The 11647-nt window shown below is 39.2% G+C and overlaps 1 protein-coding gene across 1 annotated transcript; it reads right to left on the bottom strand.

The window, feature by feature from the left end:
- Positions 1 to 2069: 2069 nt before the first annotated feature.
- Positions 2070 to 11635, bottom strand: uhmk1 (U2AF homology motif (UHM) kinase 1). The gene is made up of 9 exons (XM_085449425.1): positions 11335 to 11635; positions 10565 to 10694; positions 9637 to 9823; positions 8651 to 8848; positions 8450 to 8544; positions 8295 to 8371; positions 8108 to 8206; positions 7887 to 7975; positions 2070 to 7394 (listed from the first exon to the last, which is right to left on the bottom strand). The coding sequence occupies exons 1-9, from the start codon at positions 11633 to 11635 to the stop codon at positions 7248 to 7250; spliced, it is 1323 nt and encodes a 440-aa protein (XP_085305551.1). The 3' UTR covers positions 2070 to 7247.
- Positions 11636 to 11647: the final 12 nt, after the last annotated feature.

Raw genomic sequence — 11647 nt, 5'->3', positions numbered from 1 at the left:
CATATTACTGGACAGAATGAACCGCAGAAAAAACACAAATTGACTTTTTATCCCAGTGATGTAATTTATTAAATATCATTTTATACTGGACATAACAACCATATTTCATTTTGGACTGTTAAATGAACATTTGTTCTACATATAGGGGTCTTTTTAAGACTTCTGAGAGAAAAAGAGAAAATCCCGAGTCCCGAAACACCAGACAGACTGCAGTTTCAAGTCAAGCATTGTTTTTATTGTGATACACTCAAACACAGTGAGTGCCATGGGTTACTGTGATCTGGAAGGCTCTATAGAATGGATTAACACACACAGGTTCACACGTGTTGCATGCATCTTGCATACAGTGACCTTCTTACATTGTGCTTTCTCTAAGCAGACGATCTGTAACAATCAAAAACAATCATCTGTTTTCAGTGACCGGTGGGATATTCAGTAAGAAGGACTCATCACTGAGGACAGAAATCCTCACATCGCTGTGATTTATGAGCAATCAGTCAGGTTTGAGCTTCAAATGGACCCACTGCTCTCTGGAAGATCATCTAACTTTAACATTCAGTAAACTGCTTCTCAAACATAAAATCAACAAGAAGGCCTCAACCAAAAACAAAAGGCAACACTTGTCTTGTGGATTGTCTTTCGACTCTTTAAATGATTACACTAAAAGACCTTTTTTTTTTAAATTTGTTCGGACTCGAAATGACAACAATTACTGTGCAAGTTCTCTCGCTTCTCACATCATTTGGTTTCACTCAGCTGGTACTCCGGTCTGGATTTGGTATTTCTGAGCCCTCAGAGATTGTGCTGCCTGCTTGGCATTTATACCCAAACCTGATTTTACAACAGTAGTTGGTCAGATATTAAAGAAAAAGAAAAGAAAACTCAGGTCAGTACTCTGGGACCTGTTTGTGCAGAAAACACACTTTTAAAGCTGCACTAATCAGTGTCTTTGTTGTCAAATGATAAAGGGTAACGTGAAAGATGTCATAAGGAGTGACTGTCTCCTCAGCTCCACAGAGCTTTTTTTCCCTTAACCCATGTAGAATTATTGTTTGGATTGAAAATGAAACAATTACTGCAGCTTTAAAAGATTTAAAAAGAAAAATGACAATTATTCACACGAAGAACACTTTTCTAAACACTTTGTCAATATGCAGCATGTTAAATTCAAATTCAGCAAAAAAACAAAAAAACCCTGAACCAACAGGACATTTCTACTGTTGTAGTGTTCTTGCTCACGTTTAGCTCGCTCATTTCACTGTCAGTTGATGTTTTGTGTAAATGAAGCAGCTGATGTTCTTTATATTTGATCTAATCTTCAGCTTTTATCTGCTGTGCTGTAAAGAATTTCAAGATATTCCTTTGATAATGTGCTTTCAATAACAGGACATCATACAACAGTTGTGTTAAAGATTAAACAGCTGGCGGCACTTTTTCATATTCACTCACTCTTCAGCTCTAAACTGACTCCCTGTTTGTCATTTCAAAGGATTTTTCGATTGCCTTTGCAAGCAAGCTGGTATATAGAGCCATATCACCACACACATGCTGATGGAGCAGTATAGTCCCAGCACACATTACACATCACGCCATGCACACAGCTAGAAGGCGTTTAACTTTTTCACTGCTATTTCATCCTCCACACAGGTGTGCATACATATAAGACACTATCTAGATGCACAATAAATGTGCAGTGAAGATAAAGTACACTCTGAAAAAATATATCTTTGATGGCAGAAATATAGAAAATGGACTGACTTAAAGCTGCACCTTGATTCACTAGCAGCTACAAGGAAAACAAACCCAGAATTTAAGTGAAGCAGATGGAATATGCAGAGAACAAATCTCATTTTTACAACTTAAAAAAGTTGGAAAAGTAAACACTTATGAGCCACGTTTGAATCACAGCATTGGATTTGGGAAGAAGGATGGAAGACTACAAGAGCAGGCAGGATGAAATTGGAAAAAAGGGGGAAAAGAAGGATCAAAATCCTCTGCACACACACTCAAATGCAGGTCAAAAGTGGGACAGCTAACTGGAAGAAAGACAAAGAAAATCATCGCCCACCTCTGAACCCTAATATTTTTAATTTCTCTGCTGAACAACATCATAAAATACTCGAAGGAGCTCTAATGCCACAAACACACACACAGAGAACCAGATACTTCAAACACTAATGCAGTCGCACATAAAGTAGTGTGCATTAGTGCTGCAACAAGCAGTCGTATAAATGAAGAAAAGAAATTTATAATCAACAACCTTAACTGAGTGCCTAAGAAGTCTATCAAGACAAAATAATGGATTTAAGTCTTAAGTGAGAAGCTGCCTCAGAGACAAGATAGAGATACAAGCCTCAGAGGGCGTAAACAGGAGGCGTAACACTACCGTGGATATTCTGATTTGCTCACACTTTGCTCTATTCTGAGTGATAAAAGTACATAAATACAGTTCCTATCTGCAGGGTTTCAAAAATGCAGCCAGACAACCATCTGTGGATTACTTTCAGGCCAACGTACGTTTTCAGTTGCTCGAGTTGCTGCGAGTGCCAGCAGCATGAGGCGGCGCGGAGCGTCTTTTCTGCCTTGAGCAAAGAATTTTTTTTTTAACTAATATATTAAAAAACAACAGTCTAAATAAACTTTACCCAATCTCAAAATGTAAAGCTGGACTGTGGCAGACAATCAAGGTCTTTCTAAACACAAAGCTTATTAAGCTTATGATTGCTCATAGAGTACTGGAGTTTTAAATTTGATGCACTGGTAGCAACGTGTTTTATGCCTATCCAGCAATAACTGGGTTGCCGAAACTGAAGAGTTAAGCAACCACAGTAATGCAGAGAGAGTAGAGGAAAGTGGAAAAAACCTAGGAAACTTCCAAGAAGAGTTTCTGATGATGTGTCTAAAAACAGTCATGGTCAGCATGCGTTAACAGTGTTGATGAAATGACTTCCACTGTCAGACACGGGAGACAAAGCTCCACACTGCAAGTTTACCTAAAGAAAATCATAAACAAACTCAAAAAACATTGTTTCTGCATCATAGAGCTCACATCACCATCAGCAAACACCTTAAAAAAAACTGCAACCTGAATAAATATTCCACTCAAACATTTAAAACTGCCAAAGGATTCCCCCCACGTCTCTCTCTCACAGCTCTGTGGAAGCATTTTCTTTTTATATTCATGCTTCCAGTGAAATAAAGAGCAGCACTGGACTCAGACATTCAGGTAACAAACGCTTCATAAAATCAACGAGTATTTCTATTCGTTTATAAAAGCCAGCTGGTCACATTATCATTTTGAAGGTGCAGCCACAGACAGACCTGCTTTGCCCTTTTCACTATAAACTACTAACAGTAAAAACCAGAACTCAACTGATTATATACGACAAAAACATATGAAACTAACCATGTTGCAGCGCTTTAACGACAACAGTGTGGATTCATGTTCTGTTCTTTTTCAGTCGAACATCTTTAACTTCGTCTCTGTGCTTCTCTGGTTTATTGTGTGTTGTGGCTGGCAGTCCAAAAGAAACTGTGGATGGCCCCAGTCGTATTCATGAGTAGTGAAACCACCCTTACAGCCCATTTTAGGTGGAGAATAGCTTACTATTTTCCACATAAACAAGGAATTCATTCACAATATTCAATCTCTCTTTGTAACACGTTGTAAGCCAATTAATTAATCTGACTGGGTGAGTAGATGTGGGGTGTTTTTTTATTTATCCCTGTTTTACAGTTACATAATGTGCTTACATGCCACAGATCTACAACCTGCTTTATCATAAAGTGGTTGGAAGGACTCAAGTTTTAAAAATCAAGATTTCAGGGCAGCGATGCTCTCAGCTCTCAACTCAACAGAGATGCTCTCAACTTTGGAATTCACATTTCAGGCAAAAACATAAAGTTTGTAGAAAAATACATCTTTAGACCTTTCCAAGGATAACGCTGCTGTTTCTCTTTCAGTTTATATTTTAAGTATAATCCAAATGAAATTGGATTATATTAAAAAAAAAAAAAGAGTATAAATGCATAAACTTATTCTCCTCTGGTTTCTATCGTGTTTTTATGTTTCAGCAGCATACCCAGCTGCTGCTTTTCACACACCAGACTTTAAAGAAGACTTATTATGCCAGCTCAATATCATTATGACTGGACTCCAATACAGTGACTGCATGTTTCACTCTTCAGAATAACTCCTTTTACCACATACTGAGCCTTACTCTTCAGTCCACCCTGTCTGAAACAAATCGTTTCCTCTCCCTTGGAGCCAAATTTCTTCTGACTAGCAAACCCTCACAAAACACAAGATATATTATGGAAATCTGCCCTCGGCGGCAGAAAACAAGGAAAAGCATAATGGGTCAACTGTAAGGGTAACTTTGAGCAAAAAAACTGAACAAAAAACCTTTGTTCTGTTTAATATAATCAAAGGTGTTTTGTTGCTAGTTCAACAGTAACCACCCATGTTTCTAAGAGCTCCGGTTCTAGAAGTGAATATCCCATTCATTTTCTCCATTGATGTGGACTGGTTTGAATTTAGCGCTTTTCTACTCTAAGCACTCAAAGCACTTTACATGTTGTTGTTCAGAAAGTTAAAGAGTTTTAAGCCTCGAACCAAGCCAACCAGCTACGAGAGGAATCATAAAAAACAAACAAACAAACAAAAAAAAAAAAAACACAAAAAGATTTTTGGTTAAAAACAATAAAGGGAAAAAAGCAAAAGGTACAATAATATGCGCATAAGTTACTTTTAACGGAGAAGGAACTAGACATCCCACAATGCACTGCACACCCCAGATTCCAGAGGAAACAACTTTCAGCCTTCTTGAATTTAATCGTGTTCCCCATCATAGTGTTGTAAAATAATAGCTGTCAATATATTTTGTAGTTGATGTTTGCGTATGTAGTAAAGTAGAAGTTCTCAATAGAGTAAAGGACTTTGTTCCTGCCTGGAATCACTGTTTGTGGCTTTTCCATTTCAAGAAGGATTCAAGTCAGAATTTGAGGATTTAGATCGTGATTGTGGGTGAAGTAGTTCTTTTCCATTTTACTCTACTATGAATAAAATGCTTTTTTTGTTAAAACAAGGTTGCTATCTGCTTTCTACAGGAGCACACAGCACTGCTTCATAATGTTGTCGCCTGTAGCCAGTCTGCTTTGGATGGTTACAAAATTACAGCTCACGATCAAAATCAACATGAAGAATATAACGGGAATTTCACTTCTAGAATCTTGCAGTATTAGCATTAGTGTTTACCGCAGCTAACACCTGCACTGTCAAATGTAGCTTCGAGCTTTTGATTAATAGCTACTTGGGCTATAAGAAGAAAAATTAGCAGTGAGCAACTAATGAAGGAGAAAAATGATTTGTTCCAGGTTATTGTTGGTAACAGTCCACTTTAATTTGTGTGGACACTAAAACTGCTGGAAGGTTATTTCATAAGGCATCAGCAAAGGCTTTAGCTATAAGCACATGCCGCTGTAGCACAATCAGCTGTCATAGCAGCATTTTGGTTAGTTAGCTAGCCTGTGAATGTCATAGGGCACTTGTGTAGAAATTGTCTGATGTTTCAAAATACTTTCAGAGCGGTCTTGGTGTTTACTATAAACCCAGTAATGGAAAAGAATAAAACCAAGAAAACAAAAAACACATTCCACTGCAAAAACACCAAAACCTGCTGCTAAAAGATGCAAAATATTAACTTTGTTGGCTCCAGGAAATCTTTATCTCAAGGCTACATGTTTTGTTTTGATTTCTTTTTTTCCCCTCATCATGCAAAAAGCAGCATTTCAAGAAACTGGCTTTAGTATGAAAAGTACTAACTACCACAGGACGATGATGCTACAACACTGGGCTGGCAGTGTACAATCAATCACCTGGATCATGCACCAACACACTGGAAGCTTGTCATATATTAAACCTTATCTAGTTAGTACAGTAGCCTTCACCTTGCAACAGTACTGCACAGCCTTTAAAAGCCACAATGTGCAAGATTTAAAAACAGTGATGACAGCAACACGGACTGTACCAACTCAAGATTGTCTTAAAAAAAAAAGTCCTAATTAAAGAGGCTACAAATATCCTCCAGGTAGTGGCTTTACACCACTTGATCAGGGTAATCTCCAATGTCCCACTGCACACATCTGCATCCAATATCTGGTTAATGCTTTGGCTCCGGACTACAAAATTACAAGCAAAAGCATTAACCACACTGGCTCAAGTTAGAGGAAGTTAGAAAACATTTTCGCCTCTGCTGGAACCTTTTTTTGTTCACAGGCTTATTTACCTACTAGTTCTTCAGTTTTATCTCTTAATTTTCTTGCTTGTGTGCTGCAGTGAAAAAACAACAACAACAACTATGCTTACTGCATGTTTTTCTGAAAGGTTTCACACACAATGAAAATAATCAAAATAGATAATAGAGCACATTGGCTTTAAATGAAAGGCTACGACGCATAAGGCTACAGGAGAGGGTGCAGAGACCCCTCGGCTTGCTCAGATAATGGCAGTGAGTTAGTGAGTGAAAACTACCAGCTAGTGGAAGCATTAGTCAAACAATATCTCCCTGAAAACAGGCAGAAGACACCTGGATATTCCCCTGGTACCATGTCATTTCCTCTAAAATGTTTAACCTAAAAAGATATATAAATAGGCAATATTAACAGATTGCTTTCACCACAGTAAATTTTCACTTTGAAGGGGTGTGATTCTCAGGGTGTTTTTGTCATTAGTTTTGAGTTTGATGCATAAAACTCCCTTTAAATTACTACTTAACATCTGCTACATGTTTTTAACAGCATTCTGTATAAAGCTGATGAAGTAAAGTCAATATCTATATATTTATCAAGTGAGATGTCCTTTAGAAGTTTTTAAATGCAGCTATAATTTTTCATCTTGGAACTCTGATGGGAGGTTTTATGAGTGAATGAAAGTGATACGGAAGCTCGAACAGGCACTACGGTCCCCAGAACGCAGGCCTCTGGCTAACAGATATTAAATGAGACAGATCTAGTATATATTAAAGCACTGGATGGATAAAAAGAGCACACAGACTGAAGGTGGAGGCTACACAGCTCAGTTTGCACTCTGCATGAAACACAGATTTGCTGTAGAAAACTGCATGGAGAACTACACTCACTCATATCTGAAAGAGCTTAAACTGCAGGGCAGCTACTCATTGGTGACCTTTGCAGTTGTGTTTTTAACATGCAAACTATGCTGAGGTGTAAATTGAGGATTTAAAAGTTCACTGGACAGTCTGATAGAGGTAACCTCTTTTATAGGCGCTCAGAGGGTAGAAGGTAGCCACGACAAACTTCCCATCGAAGGTGCGGCCTGTCAGCAGCCTCTGAGCCTCTTTGCAGTCGCTGGAGTTGGCATACTCCACAAACACCTGTGGACAGAAGGGAAATGAAGATTTAGTGGGTGCATTTGTTTGTATTTCACGGCTATGCTGAATACATGCTTTCAACTCATTTAGATAATGAGCTGCAAACAATTTTCCTTTATAAAACATCTGATTTAATGGGACTTCATGTTTAAATAAAGGTAAATAAATTTAAAATAAATGTGTTTTCTGCTGTAATGACTGCATTATTAATCAATCTTCTGAACTGCATTTATAGATATACATTTATATACAGTGAGACGAAAAGTCTGCAAATAAACAAAAGATCGGTCATGTTTTAATATAAACCTGCAGCAGCAAAGGAAGTGTGAACTGTAATGTTTTCTTTCAAGGCTTCTCTTAATAAAATACAGCAACTGTAAAATGATGGAAGATTAAAACCCTCTCAGATTTCAATTCATTTGAAAGGTATGAAAAAGCTGTATTTGTTTAGAAGGAAAGTTTAAAAAGCAGCTTTAGAAGGACAAAAAGACTCACCTGTCCTTTCCCTGGATTTTCCTTGGGGATGAGCAGAGAAACCACGGATCCGTACTTCTGGCACTCCTCTTTCATGTCCTCCAGGATATCTGGGAATGACAATCCGACATTTTTACTTAACTGAGGCAAGCGATGGAATAATAAAGCTTCGAGAAATCAGTGAAGGATAGAAGCAACACAAAAATATGGAAAAAAACAAAGTAAAAATCATGCTGTTGTACCTTCATATTCATCCTCATTGTGCAGGTGGCTGTCATCGATTAGGTTGAGCAGACGCAGAACAGGAGAAGGCAGCAGAACCAGGTCGTCAATGTGAGGTGCTGTTACACACACACGCACACACACCTAAGTATAACACACCAGAGAGTTGTGTTTATCTTAGTGAATGTCTCAAATATTGACACTTACCAAAGGGAATACTGAAGAATGGGCTCAGCAGGGCAGTTTCAGCTGAGCATCTTTGTTTTGGATCAGTGACAAGCATGCTGCAGACACAAAGTAACATGAGTCAACAACCAGAGCCATCATGATAAGACTTCACTGTTTAGTGGATGATTCTTTACCTTTTAATAAGGTCTCTGAGGTGATAGACGGGGATGGCAGGGCATGCCAGGCTGTTGTTGGCAAAGACATGGTCTACAATGGCAGCGCTGTTATCCTGCAGGGCAGAAAACCATACTGTGTAAGCTCATGTCTTTCTATTGCACCAAAGGTCTGTGTTATTAGATTTTTCTTTGCTTAAAACTTGGAGAGCTTTGCCATACCTTCCACTCTTGCGAGCGGACGGTGTCTTTGAGTTTGATTCCTGAGAACATCTCCAGCAGGATGATGCCCAGGCTCCACAGGTCGACGGCGGCCGTGCAGCCCGAGTCTCCCTCCATTTCCACCCCTGCCTGAGCCAGGCTGTTCTGAAGCTCAGCCTCCGGTGCGCGGTACCCGTCTGTCTGGATGTACTTGACATCCTGCAAGATAAGGATGTCGTAATTTCACAAACAGAGCTATCCCTGATCCTCTTTTATTAACATTCACATCTAAATACACACTATTTTATCTTTAGCTAACATAAAAACAAAATGAGCACAAAACATTTGTTCTAGTCATCTCTATTAAGTGCATTTATTTCTTTTCAAATAATGTGCTCTAAATGCATTTGATACAGACTGATTCATAAAAGCTTAAACTCAATCGCTAGTTGGTTCAGCTCCAACCAAGAAGACAAACAGAGAGCCTGTGTTAAGAAGTTCTGTCAATAAGAGGAAAAACTCTCAATGCCTTCATAAGGTGAAGTTTGGAATAACAACAGCTGCTTTATCTCCAAATTGCTCAGGCTCTCTCATGGTCTGCTTTCAGCAGCCCGCTACTGGCTGTCAGCTTTCTTTCGTCTGCCCTAAGTCTGCCACGCAAAGTCTCCCGAGGTATCCATGTCTTCTAACACCTAGACCTCTCTTTAGTCTCATCTGCACCTGCAGACATCCTGCAACAACGGCAGGAAACCACAGACTAGTGGCCATCACAAACTGGTCAAAACCCACCTAATCAGTGCCAAACTCACTATTGAATGAACCTGTATCTTCCACCACATCCACCTTTTTCTGGATTTTTAAAAAAATCTGTTGAACAATATTTAAAGTTAAAGAAAATCTCCTGTAAAAAAAACACATCTTTAACTTCAGTCATTGCATCATGTTTTTTTAATGTTGGGGAATAAATTGTTGAGCTTAAAATATTGAGAATAATAACAAAACCCCACCTGGTTTCCCTGTTTGAAGCTGAGGCCAAAGTCAATGAGCTTGAAGGACTCGTCATCAGCGCTCCAGAGGATGTTGCGTGGTTTGAGGTCTGCGTGGACGTAGCCTTCTTTGTGAAGGAAGGCGAGAGCCTCGAGGATGTCTCTGGCACAGTGCTGGACAAGCCACATGGAGTGGCCTTGCTGGGCTCTAAACACAAATGTTGAACTAGGATGTTACACAGGTAACTCACATCCTCTTAGCAATAACAAAATCTAACATTATTTATTATATAACATGATCACTGGTCCAGATGCTGTTTATATTGTTAAAAATCTTGTATTACAGCTGGAAAAAAAAAGGAAAACTGAACAATCTTCACTCCCAACAACTGATAAATAGTGCTGTCAAACTATCCCACAATACGTCACTTTATGTTGTAGTACAGCCACAATACATGCAGCATATTTGTTTGACCAGCAGATGGCATTATGTGCTGCTTGAATGAGGTTTTGACACAGTACACGAGTATGGCAAAACATGAAGCCTTCTCTCCATGCTTTAGGAAAAGAAAACTATGTTACTATCCAATGTATTTAGAAGGTAATAAAAGATTTAACGCATAACGTTGCAAAAGTCTGTAATGTAAATATAGAAACTACTGCCATGAGAAATGCCACTAACTTTTGACAGTTTAAGTTGAAAAGTAGACATGTACAAAATCATAAAATTTTGTCATTTGCAGAGACTATTGACAGTGTCTGCTATTTTAACCTTTGATTATTTTTCCCCACTTCTTTCACTTTGTTAACTTCACTGGTGCTCTCATCTGTTCCAGTTCAGCTTTCAACCAATCAGCATTCTATCTATTCACAGTTTCATCCATACTGCCTACGAGCTATGGCTTCTTTTAATCACTACTCCACACAATAGTGATATCACCTCACTTACCTTACACCTTGGGTACTACTGTTGCGCCTCACCAGCAGCTCAGACACACTGACATCCAGGAGCTCCAGCAAAAGACAGCGTGTGGTCACACCCATAGAGCTGTGGTTGGTAAACACTCCATACAGTGTGACTGAGAAACAAAAGGGGGAAAAGAATGCATCGTTACACACATGGTGAGAATTATATTACTTAGAACTTCATTGAGGTTTTCAACAAAAACAGTCAATAACAGTGCAATGCCAGCAGAAAGACATACCAGTATAAGACCATCTTGCTGATCTGTACAGACATGATCCCCATGACATAAATGGATTATTACAATCCACTGAAGTTAAGCTCTCACAACAACTTTTAAGAACTACTTAAGGCCAGATGAAGGTGTTGAAGACTAGCATGTTACTAGATATGAGTTCATGAGTTATTATAAAGGAAATAAACAAACTAGGGTGGGGACAAATCAGATGACTGGGTTTTCTAAGCAAATACTGCAAAAATAGGCAGTGATTTTCTAATACATTTGACATTTATTGGTTAAAAAATGCTTCCTATTAAGCTTTTCCGCTGTTGTAGATCCACTCTGATCTCTTATACACATGTACTGTTGAAATGGCAGTTTTTCAGATATGTGAGGTTGTTCTACGTCTGCTTTGTAAACGAATGATTAGGTAGGTTGTGCTTCTATACAGGAAAAGAAAAGTAGTTTGTTATGCAACTGTTTTAATGGTCCACATGAGAGCAAACGTTTTACACAAGTGAAATAAGGCTTTTACCGATGTTTTTATGTCCCTGGATGTCTTCCAGCACGGACCTCTCCTTGTGATACCCGTAATCTCCTCCCTGAGTGTCGGCTTGAAACTCTTTCACAGCTGCAGTGGCTCTGCCCGAACTGACCCGGTACACCGAGGCCGAGACTCCCTGGCCGAGACGCGACTGGACGGTCCAAAGCTCGCCGAAGATCTCAAACAGCACCGGCTTCATGCTCTGGTCTACGCCACCCTGTGGGGGCAGGATGCTGTCCGGGTGCGGGGCCTGTACCTTTGCGCTGGGCTCAGAGGAGCCGCAGTGAGCCATTAAGGGAGGGGG

The sequence above is a fragment of the Copadichromis virginalis genome, linkage group LG23 (assembly GCF_057382275.1).
Source record: "Copadichromis virginalis isolate Kocher_CV1m ecotype Utaka linkage group LG23, C_Virginalis_male_GT1.1, whole genome shotgun sequence".
NCBI classification, from domain to species: domain Eukaryota; kingdom Metazoa; phylum Chordata; class Actinopteri; order Cichliformes; family Cichlidae; genus Copadichromis; species Copadichromis virginalis.
The sequence above is the reverse complement of the archived record's forward strand: the minus strand, read 5'-3'. Positions and strand labels throughout refer to the sequence as shown.